The 23,280-nt window shown below is 37.6% G+C and overlaps 1 protein-coding gene across 4 annotated transcripts in view; it reads left to right on the forward strand.

The window, feature by feature from the left end:
* Positions 1-23,280, forward strand: part of ASH1L (ASH1 like histone lysine methyltransferase) — a 176,288-nt gene that overhangs the window by 11,757 nt on the left and 141,251 nt on the right. For 3 of the 4 annotated variants that reach the window (XM_055323449.1, XM_055323447.1, XM_055323450.1), the window contains exon 2: positions 14,814-15,334. In XM_055323449.1, coding sequence (XP_055179424.1) covers positions 14,915-15,334 — 420 coding nt within the window. In that variant the 5' untranslated portion in view covers positions 14,814-14,914. Of the gene's footprint in view, positions 1-1,554; positions 1,709-14,813; positions 15,335-23,280 lie in introns of all 4 variants that reach the window. The other variant, XM_055323448.1, reaches the window with a different exon arrangement.

Raw genomic sequence — 23,280 nt, forward strand, 5'->3', positions numbered from 1 at the left:
AGGGAGAAGCAGGCTCCATGCACCGGGAGCCTGATATGGGACTCGATCCCGGGTCTCCAGGATCGCGCCCTGGGCCAAAGGCAGGCGCCAAACCACTGTGCCACCCAGGGATCCAGAGGAGACATTTCTAATAACGTATTCCCCAGGGTTTATCTGACATCTTGTTGCAATTTTATAGAAATCACCAGAGAGTTAAGGTCCATCATATATGATTTCTTTTTCCCATGTCAAAGAATCATCACTTGTGTACATTAGAGAGCCATTTCTCTTCCAGGTAAATGGTGTCTGTAAGAAATCACTACAAAGATTTCCAGATAGGTTAGAGGTGATCTTCTTAAGAAGAAACTGAGATGTTTAAGACAGTAATATGATTTGGGGTTCAGATAAGCGTCTAAAACTATTTCTAGATGAATCTGTTCCCATAAACATCTGGAAACTGTTCACTGAGGCTTAGAACTTAGATAGTTCAAAATGGCCATCTTCTGGTTTCCTGAGTATCCTTCTGTACTGTACATTTGACACTGGCCTCAAAAACAGATCATAACTCCGGTGGTGGTGGTGGTGGTGGTGGTGGTGGTAGTACTAGTAGTACTAGTGGTAGCAGCAGTAGTAGTAGTAATAGTAGTAGTAATTATGGGCCCCATTGAGAATATAATGAAATCTTTGTATCCTTTCTCAAAAAGTGCACATATACGTGTAAATTTTTTTTTAATTTTTTTAAATTATTTTTATTTTTATTTTTAAATTTTTTTTAATTTTATTTATGATAGTCACAGAGAGAGAGAGAGAGAGAGAGGCAGAGACACTGGCAGAGGGAGAAGCAGGCTCCATGCACCGGGAGCCCGACGTGGGATTCGATCCCGGGTCTCCAGGATCGCACCCTGGGCCAAAGGCAGGCGCCAAACCGCTGCGCCACCCAGGGATCCCATACATGTAAAATTTTTTATAAATTTTAGGAGTTTATTGGTAATTTTGGTTGTAGGCCAACATTCCTTGTTTCATAGGCCTCTTAATTATGAATGTCATGGAATGACAGTTGCATTCTTTACCTGTTCCTCGACAGAGATTGCTCTTAAAAACAGAAGTTAACTCATATAAGGACAGTGGTGGTTGTGGAGAATAGTATTAGTAAATCTTTGCTGGATTGTCATCTATCCACCTACTTTTCCCTTTCATCATTTTGGTAATAAAGTAATTTCTGGAGGATCATCAGTTAAAGCAGCATACCAATGTTAGAATGGCAGGCTGAGTAAAAGAAAAGCAATTCTTCAAAATGGGTAAAATGGCAGCAAAGTGAGAATTCCCGCTCTGTGCCCCACTCCTGATTGGCTTCCTGGCTACATCCCACCCACTTTTCTGAATGTTGTTTCTCAACCCAGACCTGACCATGTCTCCTGGCAGAATAGACTGCCTAGCTCTTTCTTCAAGATCCTGCCAACCACTTCAGCTTTGTGTCTTTTTGGGTCTCTTACCCTTGTGCTTCAGCTGTTTGGAACCGTTGCCATTCCCAAACACAGTTTGTTTATATCTCCATGACTTTCATGTTCCTCTCAGTGCCTGGCTGCTTAGAGAACACCTACCCATCTTCTGAGACAAAGTTCAAGTTGATGCTGAGAAGCCTTACCCAGCCACCTCCCCTCTTTTGGTGAACAATATGCACTCATTTCTCTTTGGCATATACCTAGGAGTGGAATTGCTGGGCCACAGGGTAAGCCTATTTTTATCTTTAGTTAATATTGTCAAACAGTTTTCCAAACTGATTGTATGACATTGTAACTATACCGGGAATGTGTAGGTATTTCTTTTGTTCCACACCTTCACCAACATTTGTTGTCATTCTTTTTAATTTTAGCCATTTTATTAGGTAATAGTATTCACTGTGGTATTGATTTGCATTTCCCTGATTATTGGTGAGGTTGAGCATCTTTTAGTGCCTGTTGGATATCTGGGTATCTTTGTGAAGTACCTGCTCTTAATAAATATTCTGAATGCAATCCTTTTCTCCAGTATATGCATTGCACATAACATGATCCAATGTGTGGCTTGCCTTTTCACTCTCATGGTTTGTTTTGATAAACAGAAGTTCATATTTTTTATAAAGTCCAGTTTATCTCCCCCCCCCTTAAAAAAAAATGGTGTTCTATTTGAGGAGGTATGTAGTTAGGAGTGGGGGAAATGGAGAATTCCATACCAACAGGTATGAAGTTTCAGTCAAGCAAGATGAATAAGTTCTGGAGATGTGCTGTACAGCATTGTGCCTATAGTCAACAGTACCATATTGCATACTTAAAAATTTTAAGAGGGCAAATCTCGTGTTACGTGTTCTTAACTACAGTAACATCATAAAAAAAGATATGTGTAGTAAGTGGTACTTGATTGAATGGAAATGAACAGGAGTGTTTTAAGAAAATAGCTAGACAGTAGAAGAATAATGGAGTTAGAAAATATGTCCAGAGTTAATTGGTTTACTTTGCTTAATTTCATGTAGATATGAATACAATAAGACTTTGAGAGGTATGGACATATGGTAGCTATGTGTATTTCTGATTTTTTTTTTTTTTTGTATTTCAGATCTTTTAAAAAATATGTTCTTACTGGATTTTTGTTATAAAACTAATACAAATTCTGTAATAATCAAGAAAAAATATGTAGAATTTTATTTCCTTTTTACTTCCAGACCTTTACCCCTAAAGTAACCAGTGCTGTCAGCTGATGTATAATCATTTATATTTATTTCTGTTATGCATACATTTTTTTCCTATTTCTGTACATGTAACATCATGCTTGCTCTTTTACTGAAAAAAGGCAGACACGGTTCTGTGTGTGTGTGTGTGTGTGTGTGTGTGTGTGTGTGTGTGAGAGAGAGAGAGAGAGAGAGAGAGAGAGAGAGAATGTATATATATTTAACTTTTTTGGTATGGCCACATTAAGCAGTGCTGCAATATATAATTTATTAATGCTTTTGTTTTTCTTTTTTTTTTGTGCTTTTGTTTTTCTATGATAGAGTCTCAAAAGTAGAATTGCTGTTGAAGTCAGAGAGTATGTAAAACTTAAAATTACAGCATAGATGCTGTAGATTTTGCTTTCCACAATAAATGATGGTGGCCACTAGTGTTTATTTTCCTGTATACTTTGCTAGTATTCTTTTTTTTTTTTTTAAGATTTTATTTATTCATGAGAGATACAGAGAGAGAAAGAGGCAGAGACACAGGCATAGGGAGAAGCAGGCTCCATGCAGGGAGCCCGATGTGGGACTTGATCCCAGTACTCTGGGATCATGCCCTGAGCCAAAGGCAGATGCTCAAACCACTCAACTAGTGTCCTGCTACTATTAGTTTTTATCAGTGTATTAAATTTCAACCAAACTGATGAGTGAAAATGGTCTTATTTTAACTCATACCTCCCTGGCTATTATTGATGTGATGTCTCTTTCTGTTTCTTCTTGATTATTTCCATCTCTTCTATGATTGCCTGTGCACATCTCTCATATCATCTTATAGAATAACTCTTAACCATACTGATCTGTGTTTTTATGTAATCAAATCTGTCAGTATTTTCCTTTTTTGGCTTCTAGTTTCTTGATTTGCTCAAGGTTTCTCTACAGGGACACCTGGGTGGCTCAGTGGTTGAGCGTCTCTGCCTTTGGCTCAGGGCATGATCCCGCAGTCTCAGGATTGAGTTTCCATATCAGGCTCCCGGCATGGAACCTGTTTTCCTCCCTCTGCCTGTGTCTCTGCCTCTCTATCTCTCATGAATAAACAAATAAAATCTTAAAAAAAACATCATAGAAAGGTTTCTCTACAATAGACTATAGAAATATTCACAAATATCCCTCAAGTACTTTCATTTTTACATACAGCTCTTTAATCCATGAGGAAATTATATTTGTGTATAACATGAAGAATGGATCTGACTTTGTTTTCTCCAAATGAATAGCCAATTAGGTCAACACATAGCAACATATGTCATATAAATCAGCTTGTTGCCACGTTGAAAGCTGTAATTGAACATTTTTGCAGGATTACCACTAACCCATATTTTGTTTTTACGCAAGGAAAGGAACACCTTCCACAAGATACCTTATTTTGGTCTGCCAGAAAATTTTAAATGGCATTGAGATGCATTTAGTGTCCTATAAAATTCATTAATTTAAAGTGTACAATTCAGTGGTTCTTGATATATTCACATAGTTATTCAGCCACCACCACTACCTAATTTTAGAACATTTGATCTTGGTCCGTTAGCTAGCAGTCTCCCCATCCCAGACATTCCCCTTTTCCCCTATCCCTAGGTAGCCACTAATCTACTTGCTTTCTCTTTGGATTTGCCTTTTTTGGACATTTTGCATAAATGGAATATAATTTGTTGTATTCTAGAACTAGTGTGTCTTTCATTTAGCATAATGTTTAAGATCTTAAACCTTATTATAATATGTACCAGTGTTTCATTCCTTTTTTTTTAAATATGTACCAGTATTTCATTCCTTTTTTTTTTTTTTTTAAGATTTATTTATTAGAGAGAGCACATGTGAGTGTGGGGAAGGGCAGCAGGAGAGAATCTCAAGCAGAATCCCTACTGGGGACGGATCCCAACAAAGCCTCTATCCCAGGACCCTGAGATCATGACCTGAGCTAAAATCAAGAGTCGGACACAGACTGAGCTACCTAAGTGCCCCAGACTTCATTTTTTTGTTGTTGGTGGTGAATGACATTCCATTGTATAGATCATGTTGCTGTGAACATTTGTATACAACTTTTCTGTGTACCTGTGTTTTCATTTTTCTTGGGTATATACCTAAGCAGTAACTTGCTGAGCCATCTGGTAACTCTATTTAACCTTTTGAGGAACTGCCAAACTGTTTTCCAAAGTGTCTGTACCATTTTTCATTCCTATTCATTTCTCCACAGAAAATTTTTATAAAAATCAAATGTAAGATATTTACAATGTGAATGGTGCCCTTTTGAATTGGCCGTTTTGTTTAGTGTGAAACCATGTGCCTTGGCCCTGAGTTCACAGTCCCTAACTAAGCATATAACATTCAAGGATGTGTGTTAAGAGACTTACAGAATGCTTCATGAGCACTCATCAGGGAGCTCTCTCTTGGTCTAGCAGGGAAATGACATAATCAGATTATTTTTTAATCCTATTTCTAGCTACATCTTAGAGAAGGGATAGAAGAACAAGGCAGATATGCAGAGAAGTTAGAAAGCTGTTGTATTTTATATATATATATATATATATATATATATATATATATATATATATATATATATATGGTTCATGTTGGGATTAAGGGAGTGAGAGGAATCAAGGATGACTGCCAGGTTTCTGACTTAATCAACTGGTGGTACTATGCTTCCTTGGCTAATATGATATATCCTAAGAAATAGGATGGTCATCTGTAAGATGTATGATTAAAAAGTATGAAAGCTAGGACAAATTAAGATGCATGATGTGCTGTGTTTTTTTTTAAGTCTTATACAGTTTATTGATACCTGTTTTTTCTACTGTTGAGAATTAGAACAATGATTACAGTCTCTTTGTTTGATAAAGACCACCGAGAAAACAAAAATTTATCACAGATGAGACAAACTAGACTTATTTTAAGCCTAAAATCTACCAGCATTATTCAATCTGCAATGTGGTAATTTTAGATAAGTGTACTTACCTAAAAAAGAAAGAAAAGTTATTCTTACATATTAGAGTTAAGATAAATTATCTTTCTTATTAAGTTGGAAAAAAATTATAAAACTCCATTATATATTTTATACAGTGCTATCATACAGCCTCCCTCTCTATATGTTGTGTACATGTGTTCCTAGCTGTTGGCTTGACCTTTCCACTTAAATGTTTCACAGATATCTAAAATTTAATATACTTACTGAACTCTTAATCTCCCCTTTTCTGTCTCATCCCAGTAGACAACTTTTATAATGTCAGCCCCATGAGGTCAGGAATTTTTATGTTTTTGCACTGCTATATCCCCAGTTCCTGTTACATAATAGGCAATTGGTAAATAGTTGTTGATGGAATGTTTAAGTGGTACCACCATACCTATTCACCAGTTGCTTAAGTCTTCAGTTCTCTCCCTCCTTTCCTACATCTTGCTGACAAATTGAATCAGTTATGCCTTTGAACTCTCAATGCATCCGTTTTTTTGTTTCCAGTGCTATTTCCCTAATCTGTCAATTTTATAATTGATAGTCCAGAATCAACTTCTTCTGTCTTTCTTCCTTTTTGAAGATTTTATTTATTTTAGAAATAGTACGAGTTGAGAGAGGGACAACGGGATAGGGAGAGAATCTCAAGCTGACTCCGAGCTGAGTCAGTCCAACTCCAGACCGGATCTCATGACCCTGAGATCATGACCCCAGCTGAGCCACCCAGGCACCCCAACTTTTGCTCTTTCTAATCATTCTTCCACAGCAGCCAGAGAAGTTTTCTTCAAGTATAAACTGTATCTTTTTACTCTGCTTCTCAGAGCTGCTTTTTGGATTCCAGTGCTTGAGGTAGCCCAACAAGGCTCTTTGAAAGCTATTTTCATTTATCTTTCCACTTTTGTTTTGTGCTGTCCCCCCTTTGGTTTATCTGCTGTTAATCTTTACAATCTCAGGGACTTTTTATACATACTATTCCCTATTTTTAGAACACACTTACCTCTACATTTTGCCCTGCTGTTTCCTACTCAAACTAGGCTTCAGCTTAAAGTTAACTGTTTTTCTAAGATATGTTCCCTATCCCTCTAAGTTTCCTTGATATACTACCTCATATAGATAATACCTTCACACCTATCATGTTACAGTTGCATAGTTAAGTAGTCATTTATTGGCCTCCTCCTCTAAAATTTAAAGTTCCTAAGACCTAGAACCATACTGTATTACTTATAACTATTTCTACAGTGGTTGTCACAAAATACAACCTTTGTATTTTAAATATATTCTCAAAATATATTTTGAGGCTCTCAAAATATTCATTGAATGAAGGGGTAGATTAAGAATGATGAACACATAAAGGAAATGATATAATGGTTGCACAGGTAGTTGGAGAGCCAATAGAATGTGTAAGTGTAGAAGGCAAGTAAGAATTTCAAACAGCAAGTATGCTACATATAAGAGAGAGGAGTGATAAGACCAGGAATAAAAACGCTCTTTGGGAGGCAGTATAACCTAGTATTTGAAAGGAGCCAGACAGACCTGGGCTCAACCTTTTATTGGTTATTAACTGGTTTTTTTTACATCTCTGAAAATGGAATGATAGTAACTGAGATAATCTATATAATGCATTAGCATAGAGCTTTGCACATATTAAGAGCTCAGTAAATTTTTAGATATATATTTTTTTGGTTTTGTTTTTTGTTTTTGTTTTGTTTTGTTTTGTTTTTACATATGCTGCATCCACTATAAGGACTCAATTTTGTAGTATTTAAAAAATATGTAGTTGATTTTATTTTATTTTTTTTAAGATTATTTGTTTATTTATTCATAGAGCGAGAGAGAGACACAGGCAGAGAGAGAAGCAGGCTCCATGCAGGGAGCCCGACATGGGACTCCGTCCCAGGTCTCCAGGATCACACCCGGGCTGCAGGTGGCACTAAACTGCTGCGCCACTGGGGCTGCCCATTTTTATTTTTTATTCATGAGAGAGACAGGCAGAGAGAGAGGCAGAGAGAGAAGCAGGCTCGCTGCAGGGAGCCCAATGCCCAATGTGGGACTCGATCTCAGGACCTCAGGATCATGCCCTGAGCTGAAAGCAGATGCTCAACCGCTGAGGCACCCAGGCATCCCAATTAGTAATTTTCTAAAAAGTTTGTTCACAGCTAAAATGATCGTAGCGGGATCCCTGGGTGGCGCAGCGGTTTGGCGCCTGCCTTTGGCCCAGGGCGCGATCCTGGAGACCCAGGATCGAATCCCACATCGGGCTCCCGGTGCATGGAGCCTGCTTCTCCCTCTGCCTGTGTCTCTGCGCCTCGCTCTCTCTCTCTGTGTGTGACTATCAAAAATAAATTAAAAAAATAAAAAAAAAGAAAGTAAAATTTCTTAAAAAAAAAATAAAATGATCATAGCAAAAGGACTTCATGCTATAGATTTAGTGTTAGTTTCCCTTGAATTTGGACTAGATTGTTCTGGATTGTTTTAGTGATTTAAATATATCCTATAAATCCCAAAGTTGCCTGTGAGATGAATATTGAATTTGTCTCTTAAAGCAAAGAGATTCTAGCAGTCTTTAGTTCTGTGTTTCTCCTAGTAACTGTATTTTGACTTGAATATATTGTAGTAGTCACCAGAATACATTTTGTAACAACGTGGCATTCTTATCCCTGGACAGCATACCTAGATTATATAGATACCTTTCCAAAAACTTAAAAGAGTATCATTCACAAAGAACACTGCTTTCAAAGTTCAGAATCAGCATTCTGGCAGCTGGTGTAGGGATTGGTTTTCAAGCAGTTTACATTTAGCAGATAAAAAGCATTCTATGTTGTGAAGTATCCTCAGAATTTGGATTTATCTTTACTAGAAACACTTAAATTTGGTATGTAGTGTTTGCCCATCATGCTTTTCCAGTCTCAATGCCTAGATGGGTTCACAAAATATGCCCTTCGGCACACTATTCTTATTCCTCTTTGATCAAGTTAGGGAAGCATAATGTTTCTCTATTCTTACAAACATTTCTGGGGTAGTGATCAGTGTTGTCAAATAAATTCTTTTTTGGTTTATTGGTATTCTATTTATATAATAATCTTTGTCACTCAGATTCAATTTTTCCATTTTAAAGTGAAGAGAATCATGCTCTCCAAACCCTTCTCTGGAATGTGTTAAAAGTGACTAAGTGCTGGTATAAATGCTTTTGAGTTCTTTGGAGGAAATACTGAAATTCTGCTTCACTTTTATACGTATATATTAAGAGTTCTGGAATTCCTTTGTTATGAATAAATTGCAGGGAAAGTTTAAAATGTGTTTCTGAGTGAATATTATAAAAGCAGTTATTTTTGTGTAAATTATTTGTTTTTATTTTAGGACAGATTTGTTTTCATGACTAACCAAAAAAATATATGACAGGTCTATCAATTCACCTAGTAACATGAAACACAGGATGGGTATTAATTTTTTAAAATATATATATATATTTTTTATTTGACAGAGAGATTGCAAGAGTGAGCATAGCAAGGGAGTGGCAGAGAGAGAGGGAGAAGCAGGCTCCCTGCTGAGCAGGGATCAGAATCATGACCTGAATGCAGATGCTTCACCAGCTGAACCACCCATGAGCCTAAGATGGGTATTAAAAATTAAAACATGTGCCTGGGGGGCTCAGTTAAGTGTCCAACTCTTTTTTTTTTTTTTTTAAGATTTATGTATTTTAGAGAGACAGTGTCAGAGAGGCAGAGAACAAGGAGAGGGACAGAAGGAAAGGTAGTGAATTGTCAGCAGCCTGAGCTTGGAGCCAGGAGCCAGACGTAAGGCTTGATCTCATGACCTGAGCTGAAATCAAGAGTCAGATGTTTGATCAGCTGAGCCAACCTGGTGCCCCAAGTGTTTGACTCTTGACCTCAGGGTTGTGAGTTCAAGACTTATGTTGGATTCCACTCTGGACATGGAGCCTACTTAAGTAAGAAACAAGAAAGAAGATTTAAGAAAAAAGAGGAGCAAAGAACTAGAAAAGGAACATATTAAAGCTAGTAATGTAGGGGCGCCTGAATAGCTTAGTAGTTAAGCATCTGCCTTGGGCTCAGGTCATGATCCTAGGGTCCTGGAATCGAGTCCCACATTGCATCAGGCTCCCTGTTCAGTGGGGAGTCTGCTTCTCCCTCTCCCTCCGCCTGCTACTCCCCCTACTTGTGCTCTCTTTCTCTGTCAAATAAGTAAAATCTTAAAAAAAAAAAAAAATATATATATATATATATATATATATATCACAAAAAACATGCCATTAATTCAAATAATTATTGAACACCTCTTACATGTCAGGTACAGTTCTAGGTGCTAGGACATTACATTGAACTAAACTGACAAAAATCTATTTCCTGGTGGATTTTACATCCCAATGGAAAGATATCAACAATAAATAAATACATTGTACATCAGATGGTGAGAAGAGTCATGTAGAAAAATAAAATAGGACAGAGTGTTAGGAGAAGATGGTGAGATGAGTGTTTTTCTGTTTTACAAAGGACTGTCAGGGATTCCTGTTCTGTAAGGTTACGTTTAGGCAAACATGTGAAGGACATGAAAGAGCAAACCATGCAGTTGTCTGCGATAAGAGAATTCTCATCAAGCAGAATAATAATTGCAAAGGGCCTGCGGTAGGAGTATTTTTCTTTACTTGAGAAACAGAAGGAGACCCGTGCCCCCCTTCTTGGAACTAAGTGGAGATTTTTGTAATAGATGGAAAGGAGGCAGAGAGGATTGTATGCCAGAGTAAAATAGGGCCTTTAGACCATTGTAAGGACTTTGACTTCTGCTTTGAGTGAGACGGGAAGCCATTGAAAGGGTGTTGAGCAGAGGAGTGAGATGGATCTGATACGAGCTTTAGAAGGATCACCTGGCTGCTGTGTTGAGAAGACTGTAGAGAGCTACAAAGGGCTGAAGCAAGGAGCCAGTGAAGAGTTTTGCAGTAGACCAGGTGAGATGTTATTACTTGGATCTGAGTGGTAGTGGTCAAATTAGCAGGAAATAGGTTGTCCATGTATTTCAAAGGTAAGGAAGACTTTGCCGACTAAATGGACATGTGAGGCAAGAGAAAGGAATTAAGGGTGATTAGGAATTTTTAGTCTAAATACTTCTAGCTGGAGTTGCATTTATTTATTGAGATGAGGCAGCCTGTGGGATGAGCACATGGGGGGATGAGGGAGAAGATGAATTGGTTTTAGACATGCTAAGCTTGCGGTGCCTAACTAGTAGACATCTAGGCATTGTGTCAAGTAGGCATTTAGAGTATAGGAGTCTAAAGTTTGAGAAAGGTGTTTGTGCCTATGATAGAAATTTTTGAATCAATAATGTTAGATGGAATTTAAGGCTAGAAGATTAGATTTGGTTTATGTAGCAAGTAGATGTAGTAGATAGGCAACAGAAGAACATACCCTGGGGTGCTCCAGTGTTTAAAGTTTGGGGAGAAAAGAAAAAACTAACAAAGGAGACTGAGGTTGATTAGCCAGTAAGGCAGAAGAATCCAGAGAGGGCTCTTGGAAGTCTGTGCAGAGATGAAGGGGCTGTTCTACTGTGTCACATTCTTTAGCTAGGTTGTGTGGACAACTAAGAACTCACTGGTGTACTTAGCAGTGTTGAGTACATTGGTGACCTTGACCAGGACTTTCTGTGGAGAGATGGTGGTAGAAATGTGATCAGTGCATTCCAGAGAAAAAAGACAAGGATTTAGAGATGGTGAGAATGGACTCCTCTTTGAAGAAGTTTTGTTGTACGGGGCAGGGACAGAGAAATGGGAAGCTGGTAGAAGATACGGGGTCAAGAGTTTTCTTAGATGAGAAATATTGTACTGTGTTTTCATGCTGTTAGGCATCATCCAGAGGAAAAATGAGAAATGGATGTTGCAAGGGAGAAAGGATAGGTTGCCCAAATAAAGCTCTTGAGAAGGCAAGGTGGATAGGATTCAGTGCTCAAGTGGTGGGGTTGGAGATGTATAAATATAGATATTTCTTTAATTGTCTCTACACCTAGTGTGGAGCCCAACTTGGGGCTTGAACTCATGACCCTGATATTAAAACCTGAGCTGAGACCAAGAGTCGGATGCTAAACTGGCTGAGCCACCCAGGCACCCCAGTATATTATGATAGTAGGGAAGGCAGAATCTATAGGAGCAGACACCAGGAGGTGGGTAGGTATGCACTATAGTGGAAGCCTGTGGCAGTTGTCTTCTGATTGTTTCTACTGCCATCATCAGATTGGAAGCAAAGTCAGTGAGGGTGGAGCCAACTTGAGGTAGTTGTATAGGAGAGTGGTGGGTTAGGGAAACATGTTTTAGCACTAAAGGCCCAGTTGAGGTTAGCATTTAGGAATGTAAAATAAGGGACGCCTGGGTGGCTCAGTGGTTGAGCGTCTGCCTCAGGGCATGATTCATGAATCTGGGATCGAGTCCCACATCAGGCTCCTTGAATGAAGCCTGCTTCTCCCTCTGCCTGTGTCTCTGCCTCTTTCTGTGTCTCTCTCATGAATAAATAAAATACTTGAAAAGAAAAGAAAGGAGAAACATTTTCTACATGCCAGACATTATGTTAGAAGCTATGGGGGCCTTAAAATTCATTCAGCTATTTATTGGGTACTAATATATGTGCTGCTCATTGTTCTGAATGCTGGGGAAACAGTGGGGAACAAGCCAAAAGAGGTCCCTACCCTCATGAAACTTATACTGTAACTATAATCTTATTTGGAGATGTGGTTGACATATGTGGAGCAAGAAAAAAAAACTGATTACTCAAATTGTGATCCTATATGGATAATAGGTTTTTAGGGAGGGATCTGGTCAGTGCAAGCTTAATTAAAAATAAGTGTGAGACTAGATGTCCACAAGCCATCATACAAAAGTTTGGTTTTTTTGGTTCTATTTTTTTTGTTGTGTGTGTTTTTTATTTTTATTTTATTGAAGTTCTATTTGCCAACATATAGTATGATACCCAGTGCTCCTCCCGTCAGGTGCCCTCCTCAGTGCCTGTCTTCCTGTCACCCCATCCCCCCACCTACTACATTTTTTTTTTACTTTTAGAAAGACAATGTAGTGATGCTTAGAGTAGCACTCCTTCATCAAGCACATTAATACTTTTACATTAAAATGTATGACTATTCACAAAAATTGTGGTAATTAAGACCAAATAGATCCAGATCAGATCTGGTCAGATTTTGTCACTAGTGAGTTAGGAAAAATCTTCTGGTTCTCTGAGTTTTAAATTTCAGGATTTGAACCCATCGTGGATAAAATAGGACTTTGTACTTTTGGAGGGAAGGAAAGCACATGGCACAGAAGCAGAAATGAACTTGATTTGTTAGGGACGGTAAGGGAAACTGAATTGACAACATCATAGGGGATGTGTGTTAGGAAGTAAGGACCAACAAGGTTGAATACTTAAAGAGCTGGATTGTGAAAAGCCTTGAAAACTATTGTGAAGTGTTAATCTGTGAAGCAGTAGACAGCAAGAATTGTCAGCTGATTGGAAGATTATCCTTATGACTGAAAAGAGTAGGAACAAACTGAAGAGTTGAGTCATTGGCCAGTATTTGTCAAGTACTTAATATACTGCTAACTGCTATTATTCGTAATAATAACTAATTGTTGGTATCTTCTATCAAACCCTTGCTGTATTGCCAGTCATCAGGTTAATGCATTTTACTTACATTCCTTGTAGAAATTGTGAAATAGTTACATGATCTTTGTCTTTGAGAATTTTATAATCTTGTTGTACAGAAATGTCTTAAGGTTCATAGTTTAAACTATGAAATATACATAGTTTCATAAATGGAATGTTCTAAGGAATAGGATCTTCAGGACGCCTGGGTGGCTCAGCAGTTGAGCGTCTGTCTTTGGCTCAGGGCGTGATCCTGGTCCCAGGATCGAGTATTTAGAATAAAGACTAGTCTGTCCATCCTCAAGAATAGTGAATTGTTTTGGTTTTGTATTGGCTAGTCAGCCTTTTGATTATATGGTAATCTGGTTTCCTGAGGATCTTTATGAGAAGTTTGCCCTGTGTAGATTATTTAGATTCTCAGGTAAGGTGTACATCTGTTGAAAATAATAATTTGCTTGTTTAAAAATATTTTATGATTTAGGAAAAGAGTATGAATTTGGGGAATTAAAATGTCCACTGAGGGGATCCCTGGGTGGCGCAACGGTTTGGCGCCTGCCTTTGGCCCGAGGCGCGATCCTGGAGACCCGGGACCGAATCCCACATCAGGCTCCCGGTGCATGGAGCCTGCTTCTCCCTCTGCCTGTGTCTCTGCATCTCTCTCTCTCTCTGTGTAACTATCATAAATAAATAAATAAATAAATAAATAAATAAATAAATAAATAAATAAATAAATAAATAAATAAATAAAAATGTCCACTGACTATTTGCTATCAGGAAAACTTGTAAGATTAAATTTGTGGTTTTCAGAATTTTTATAACAATTGTTATAAATGATTTGTATAACAATTTTTTAGTATTTGTCTTTCTCACTAGAGTATAAGGCTTGTAAATTTAGGAACTGGGTCTGTTTTGCCAAGTACTGTATTACCAGATTATTATACAATGCCTGACACATGATAGGAGCCCAGAAATATTTTTGAATGAATGAGTGAGTGTATGAATTCAGAGTTGAATTGTACACCAGCAGCAAAGAATTCTTGCCTAAGAGTCCTCATCTGGGGGCACCTGGGTCGCTCAGTAGTTGAGCGTCTGCCTTTGGCTCAGGGCGTGATCCGGGGTCCTGGGATCGAGTCCCACATCAGCCTACCCGCAGGAAGTCTGCTTCTTCCTCTGCCTATGTCTCTGCCTCTTTCTGTTTCTCTCTCGTGAATTAATAAATAAATAATTTTTTTTAAAAAAAGAGTCCTAACCTGAAAAGCCTTATAAATGGAGCGCTAAACCAATTCCCAACATGTATCACTATAGCCTGTTTAATGATAGCTGTAGAATAATAAGCTTACTCTAAAAATTTTAAGTTTATTTATAACTATATTAAATTCATTTTGTACTATATTTTGGTTAGTTTTAACTGTGATTTGGGGTTCTTCTTGGCCTCCTTGTCCCTCTCCCCTTATACCTATTTCTCATATTAATCAGTAGTTGCTTCTATTCTGATGAATATTTGTTATGGTTTATCCTGCAGAGAAAGAGATGCTGGATGCAAGTTTTGGAGATCCCTGTTTTTTATGGAACACAGTTCTGTAAAATTTTCATAAGCTTCTTTGGCAATAACAGACACTTGTGATGGACCCTAGAAATACTGCTATGTTAGGATTGGGTTCTGACTCGGAAGGATTTTCAAGGAAGAGTCCTTCTGCCCTTGGTACCGGCACAGTGGTCAGCAAGAGAGAAGGAGAGCTAGAGAACAACACGAAAGAGGAAGAGGACCTTCGCAAGTGGAATCGGGACAGAAACAGCGAAGCAGGGAAGGAGGATGGTTTGACTGATGCACAGCAACAGTTTTCAGTGAAAGAAACAAACTTTTCAGAGGGAAACTTAAAATTGAAAATTGGCCTTCAGGCTAAGAGAACTAAAAAACCTCCAAAAAACTTGGAGAACTATGTATGTCGACCTGCCATAAAAACAACTATCAAGCACCCAAGGAAAGCACTTAAAGGTGGGAAGATGACAGAGGAGAAGGATGAGCACTGTCCTTCAAGACGGGTGAGTACAATTGCCAGCACCTTGTGCTCATTGGGGATCCGAGGATTTCTCTATATGGACTTTTTATTTAACATTGATACTTATTATGGAAGTTTGAGTTTAATCTCTGTATTATCTCCAAATAGTCTTTTTTTTTTTTTTTTTTTGAGACTACAACAGGCTCTGAGGCTTGTCTAGGGCTATGCATGGCAGGGTGACCATGTATGCATTTTGTGTTTTTATGTCAGGTGTTTGAAATGGGATATACCTATGTTGTTACTACTGCATGGCGTTGGGAAAGAATACTGGGTTTGTAATCAGGAAACCTAGATTTGAATCTCACCTTCTTATTTACTAGACAGATTAATAGGGAAGAAATTGAGGCTCAAAGATGTTTAATGATTATAATACCACCTGTCTTTTGAGGTGGTTATAGGGATCCAGTTTATTAACATATGTTGAAAGCTTTTGTGGGTTTTTTGTTCCATTTTGGTTTTGGGTTTTCTTGTTTGTTTTGTTTTTTAATAGAAGATGGGAGAGAGTGAGGAGTTAGGGGAGGGGCAGAGGGAGAGGGAGAGAGAGAATCTAAGCAAGGCTCCATCTCATAGCCCTGACATCATGACCTAAGCCAAAATCAGGAGTCAGATGTTTAACTGAGCCACTCAGGCATGCCATATGTTGAAAGCTTTTGTACAATGAATTGTTTAATACAAGGATTAATTCCTGTCACTCCTCATAAAGCAAGTTAATACATTAAAAATCGTCCCCATCCCTTCTTTCTCATAGGCTATCCAAATATAATAACTGATTTTTCTTAACTCTATTTACTCTGTAGTAAAGATACTAAATTTATTTTAGGTCATGTGTTGACCACAAGTTTTAGCCATTTCATATAATATCTAATTTCAGGTGATGGGTACCATACAGGTCCACATGCATACTTAAATTATATGCATATATAAGTAAAACATTGAATCTAGGTAGAAAGAATTGACTTAACACTCTGGCTAAAATTTTGGAATATTCCTGACTGCATGAAATAACTTGATTTTTACTGTTAATTCCTTAACATCAAATTCATGTGCTTTTTACATGTTACCAGAAACCTTAATGATACAGGCACTTTTGTTTTTCTCCAAATTGCTGTAGCATCCACAAATTTTTAATAGTTGCTATTCTTCAAAGATCATAGACATATGAAGTAGCTTGGGATGTTTTGTTGATAAAATGAACTGCGAATGAGTTAGATTACAAGCCAAGAAAAAATGGGTATTGTACCAGTTCTTGAAAACATGAACGGGATGAATCTTTGCTAAATTGATTAACCTCGTCTGAGCCCTATTTTCCTCATCTCTCAGAGGGGAATATCTTTTCCTGCTGACCTCAAGGATTTTCATAAGGTTGATTGGCAAAGATTTTTATCTAGACCTTTTCCTTTGAAACAATGTTACAGCTTCTACAGCTATAGAAGTCTTCAGTATGATTGTCTTTAGTAATCTTTCTATAGTTTTTTTTTAATAGTCCATGCTAATGATGAGGTTTTGTACTTCAATGATTTCACAGTACATATTTACTCTCAATACACAGGTGGTTTATATCCATATATCTTGTTTTTAAATAGAATATAATCTGTGGTTTCTGATAGAAGGTTACAGAACTGCTAGTGATTAAGTTGGTATTTATTTTTCAGACAGCTACTTTAGCATAGGATGTTGGATATATTAGTAACCTCTGAATTAGTGCTTCAGAAGTAATGGAAGGAGCATGTGCTGTGGAATCAGAACCCAATTTTTTTTTTTTTTTTTTTTAGAACCCAAGCTTAATAGCTACACACAGACAATTGGGTTTATCTTACTCAGCCTTGGCCTTCTCTTTATAGTGTGGGACTATAAATGCCTATTATCTTCAATGGTTGTATACGGAATTAAATTTATATAAAGCATCTGGCTTGTGACAGGTTCCTGTGAATATTTTCTTTTCCTTATAGCCTGATGTCTGGCTTCACAACCTGTGGTCCCTGGGAGGGTGCGGGTGTGTGTGGTTGTCCTCACAAGGCAACCTGACAGCCTGTACAGAATTTTGTGTTTGTTTGGGTACATTTTTTACATAGCTCTCACCAGCTTCTTAGAGGAGTTCATGACTGTAAAAAGATTAAGTATCCTTGGCCAAGAAGGGAAAGATGGAATATTATGAGGCATGTTGGGGCTTTTATTTTATTTTATTATTTTTTTTTGGGGGGGGGCTTTATTTTAAAACAAGGCTTTACCAAATGTAACTGAAACATGTACCCCCAATTCTTCGAAAGTAGTTGGGTTTTTGTTAGTGCTGCTTTTAGAGCAATTATTATAGGATGCCTGTGTGGTTCAGTCAGTTAAATGTCTGACTCTTGATTTCAGTTCAGGTCATGATCTCAGGGTTGTGAGCTTGAGCCCCATGTTCAGCTCTGTGCTGGGCATGGAGCCTGCTTAAGATTCTCTGCCTTTCCCTCTCCCTAAAAAAATAAGATAAAAAATAAAGCAAATATTAAGCCTTACATTACTAGTAAAAACAAATATAGATCATATATTTTGTCTGTAGAATTTTTCTTTTGGCAATAGTCAGCAAAAACAAGACCCTCTGAAAAAAAATAAATTATTTGCTGTCATGATTAGTATTGAATGATTATTAACTGTTGATGTAATTTTTTTTAAAACTGTTTATGTGATTTTTAAAAACAAAACCCAGGGATCCCTGAGTGGCTCAGCGGTTTAGCGCCTGCCTTCAGCCCAGGGCGTGATCCTGGAGTCCCGGGATTGAGTCCCACATCGGGCTCCCTACATAGAGCCTGCTTCTCCCTCTGCCTGTGTCTCTGCCTCTCTCTCTCTCTCTCTGTCTCTCATGAATAAATAAATAAAATCTTTAAAAAAAAATGTAAAAACAAAACCCAGGTTCCATTCCATGAGTGAAATTTTCCCTTTTCTTGAATTATGTGACATACTTCAAATATTTCACTAATTTATTAAAAATTTCAATTCATTGTTTAGAAACTGGCATATTAATAATTGAAGTTTGAAGTTCATTCTTTTGAGAAAATATTAGGAGATGATGCTCTCTTAATGGCTTTTATTTAAAGTTATATTATAAATATTATAAGGGTACTTAGGTGGCATCGGCCTTCAGCTTGGGTGGTGATCCCAGAGTCCTGGATCAAGCCCCGCATCAGGCTCTCTGCTCAGTGGGGAGTCTTTTCCCTCTCCCTCTGCCTCTCCCCCTGCTTGTCTGTGTGCTCTTTGTCAAGTAAATAAAGTCTTTTTAAATAAAGTTATATCATAGATTTTAAGGATCCCAATTCTGTATTTAATGTATTTGTAATGTGCTTATTTAATATGTTTTTTAAATTTAATATGTATTTAAAGATATAATTGACTTACAATGCTGTGTACTTGATGTGAAGGCATACTTGGTTTATGTTTCAATGATTTTGAGACTTAACTTTCTATAATACATTTTGGCAAAACTAAAAAATTTCATCCTAATAATGATAGTAATTCAGTGTTGGCAGGAATCTAGGGAAACAGGCTCTCTCATTCACTGCTGATGTTGAGTAAATTGGTATAGCACTTGTTGAATTGTGCTGCTTTTTTTGTTGGTGAGTTTACAGGGTTCTTTATACATTCTTTGTAAGACTTGGGAATATTCACTCCCCCTGTGTGGGTTGTCTTCTCATTCTCTTGACAGTGTCCTCTTATGCACAAGGGTTTCGGGTTTTGATGAACTACTTGGTCTGTTTTTTATTCTGTTGCCTGTGTTTGGTGTCCCATCCAAGAAATCCAAATTCTGTCAAATCCAAATTCTTGAAGATTTTCTTCTATGTTATCTTCAGGGCTTTATCATTTTAGCTCTTCTGTTTAAGTGAGAGATTTTCAGGTATCCATCTCACCCTGAACATGCTCTCTGAATTCAGAAACTAATTCAGATAGCAAGGGATACTTTGGACATGGGAAGCTGTTATAAAAAATGTCATGTGTAGAGGCACCTGGATGGCTCAGTGAATTAAGCATCCAACTCTTGATTTTAGCTCAGGTCATGATCTCAAGGTTGAAAGATTGAGACCCACATCTGGGTCTGTGATGTGTGTGCATAGATGATGCTGTCACCTTTTCCCTCTACCCCTCCCCCCCACAAGTAAATTAAATGTCATGCGTAATAGTATGGATATTGGACCAGAAAATATTAATTTGATTAGGTAATAGACTCCTATGACTCAGAATTTAAGAGATAAAAGGGGGAAACAATGAAATAGTGTTACCATCATTATCCTTCTCCCCCTCTGAGTAATTCTATTTCAGAATCCCCTTTTAGACGATCTTGTGATAACCCCTTACTGACTGCAATAACTGGTCAAGCAGAATAGCCATTTCTCAATCAAAATGAAGAAAACTGATGTGTATATTGAATGCATTTTCGGGTTTACATTTACACTTGGAAAGTAATACCACATTAAGAACTACTTGTTTTAGAACCAAACTTGGTGCAAAGAATCTTCTAGGATGATAACTCCAACATCAGTGTCTTTAATATCTCCCACAGATATGTATATACAGGCAAATACATATGTCCCCCCCCCCATTAAAAAATATAAATGGCTGGGGACACCTGTGTGGCTCAGTCAGTTAAGCATCTGACTCTTGATTCAGCTCCCTTAGTCCTTTGGAGATTGAGCCTCTCTTGGAGCTCAGCAGGGAGTCTGCTACTCCTCCCTCAGCCCCTCCTTCCACTCCCTGCACGTGCTCTTTCTCTCTCTAAAATAAATAAATAATATCTTTAAAAAAAATTCCTGTAAAACTTTGGGTTTTGTTATCTTGCCACTTCATATAGTGTCTGTGTCATTTCATAAGTTGTCAGAATGGACTATTCTTCTATAGCAGCATGCTAGAAAGTGAGAGTAGAGCTGGAAGTCATATTTACCTACATTTATTACACATGAACTTAAAAGAAGAGGTAATGTTCCTTCCTTTCTAGCATTTAAACAAAATTTCAGTTATGAAATTGTGTAGCATGTATGTGTAGTTATACATGATCTTAGTTTGCTTAGGATACTAAGCCCCAAAAAAGGTACTTTTGTGACAAATGAAAAATAAAATACATGTTTCCTGTAGCAGGTGATTCAAACAAACTTGTTTGAGCCTAAAGAGATTAGGGTCTATTTCAATACTGCTCTACCCTGATTACCATTTAGGTCGCAGAGCATTGACCTCTAGTACCATGTTGACTACCATTTTGCTGGTGAATAGTTTATTTGGTGCCATTTTAGCCCAGTTAAGTGGATTTAATGAGCACAGTGAATTATAAATAAAATTTACAGAGCTAATTATAATTTTCCTCCAAAAGATAGTTTTCTCTTTGGAAAAGAAATGCCTGTGCCAATGTAATAGATTCTTTAGGAAGCAATTCATTGAAGAGGCAATTTTGAACCTCAGTGAAGTTATTTTTATGGAAAGTTATTAAAATCCACGTGAATCCAAGTATTCTAATTAAGTCCTGTTGGTCTGAGATTTTATTAAATTACAGAACTGATAGATTAATTTTTTTAATAAGAAAATATGTGGATAATAATAATAGTACCTCAGCTCTTGCTTAGTATAGCTAATCTGCCTAGCAGTTTTTAATTTGCTGCACCCAAATCCCACTTGTTTTGAGATGAAATTGGGGCAAAAGTGGGCCAGATACTACCTAGATTTTGGCTTTTCTTTCTTTCTTTCCAGAGAGAGAGTAAAAGAGAGTGCATGCAACCTGGGGATGGGTGAGTGGGACAGAGGTAGAAGGAGGGAGAGAATCCTAAGCATGCTCAGTGCAGAGTGTGATGTGGGGCTCAATCTCAAGATCCTGAGATCATGACCTAAGCCGAAATCAAGAGTCAGAGGCTTACCCGTCAGAGCCACCCAGGCACCCGTGTCTATTACACTTTAGACAACTGGTTAAGGAACTAATATTTTACTCACGTTACTTATATTACTCATATTTATACTTTTCACAAAGGAAGATCAAATTTTATATCACTTTATTTTGAACATAATTTCTGTCTAGCCTGACAGTGTTCTTTGATTTATTTCTCCATAAAATATTTGAGTGCCTATGCTGTGCATTAAACAGGTTATTATCATGTGATAACAACTTCCACAAAAATACAGAGTATTTATGAATTCACAGAATTGTTGGGAGAAGGTGGGAGGAGAATATGCGAGGAAAGCTTTATTAGAGACGTTTGTATTCAGAATTAGGTATTGACATCTTTGTTAGAATTTGCTAGAAAGAGGGGCTTTGGGGGCAAAGTAAATATAAGGGCAGAGGCACAGATAGCATGTCTTAGAGACATTGTCAGTTGTGATATAGGACAAGAATTTGAAAGCCCTTTAGTTTAGGTGAGTCCTGAGAAAACAGAATGAAGGCCTAGTTGAGGTACTTACATGTTGTGCTTTCTCTTGTACTCAAAACTTAGGGAAACTCCACTTCAGTTTTTGTCTGCAGTTTCTTAGAAATCTTGGGTTGAAGTTTTTTTTCTCTGTTCTGACTTGCAAAGTATTTTAATTTTCAAACCATGTAGTGTTGCTTCTAACATAAATTTTTAAAAGTTGTGTGACCATGCATATTTTTTTAAGGACTTTTTTCTTTGTTTTTAAAGTTCAAAAATGTTGTACTTTATATCACTGTACCTTTTAGGAAGAGGAATTTTTTTTTTTTAAGATTTATTTATTCATGAGAGGCAGAGGGGGAGAAGTAGGCTCCCTGCAAGGAGCCCGATGTGGGACTTGATCCCAAGACTGGGATCACACTCTACCACTGAGCCACTCAGGTGCGCCCCAAAAGAGGAAACATTTTAAAGTTAAAATTGCTTTTTTGATAAGTTTTTTTTTAATTTTTATTTATTTATGATAGACATACAGAGAGAGAGAGACAGGCAGAGACACAGGCAGAGGGAGAAGCAGGCTCCATGCACCGGGAGCCCGACGTGGGATTCGATCCCGGGTCTCCAGGATCGCGCCCTGGGCCAAAGGCAGGCGCCAAACCGCTGCGCCACCCAGGGATCCCGATAAGTTTTTTTTTTTTATTTGGGATATTTGGAATTATTTGTAGTTAGTAGGAACACTGTCATTTATATCTATAATGTTAAATTTTACCAAAGATATAGTACCTGAATTTTATTTTACAGACCTATTAATAGTGAACTACCTTGGTCTTTCATGCAAGAGTAAAAGTCAAGCAGGAATAATATTCAGGCAGAGTGGTGCCGCTTCTTGAGCACACATAACTGCAACAGCAGGTGGCATTAGAGATCAGGTTTAAGGACAAGTGGCAAGGATTTAAATATTAAAGGGGGAAGGGAAGTGAGGTGTATTGGGGGCTCAGGATGCAGTGGGCAAAGCTCAGCATGACCCTTCTTGGTGTTGGTTTGTCAAAGATTTTTTTTAAAAACCAACTGCTTCATAATAAAATTCTACTTCTTAGAATTAAGAATTCTCTTCCCAGAAGAAAAGGAAACTTGTTATATGTCTAATACACCCCTCTCCCCTCACAACTAAAAGGTGGAAAAATATAAAGACATTATCTAAGATCTCTGTAATAACCTTTTCCTTTTTGTAATAAATGAGTATCACTTTGTACCAGGAAGTACCTAATGTCAGGAGTTAATATGATTGACTGAAGACCTACCAAGGAAAGGGGGTGGGTGGTGGTTTGCGTATTAACTGTGATTTCCTTGGAACCCCTTAATATAAATATGGGTCTTCAAGCTGGAATTATGGTGTTCCTGAGCCTTTAGTTTATCCAGAGTGTATTATCTAAATTGAGATTATACAGATAAGCAAAAGAAGATAATGTGAACAAAGATGTCAGAAATGGTAATACTGGTAAAGTGAAATAGTAGCCACTACTCACTCTTTAAATAAAATGGGTTCTGAACTATTAAATTTGGTCTTTTTCTACTCTTC

Source organism: Nyctereutes procyonoides, unplaced genomic scaffold, assembly GCF_905146905.1.
Source record: "Nyctereutes procyonoides isolate TBG_1078 unplaced genomic scaffold, NYPRO_anot_genome, whole genome shotgun sequence".
NCBI classification, from domain to species: Eukaryota; Metazoa; Chordata; class Mammalia; order Carnivora; family Canidae; genus Nyctereutes; species Nyctereutes procyonoides.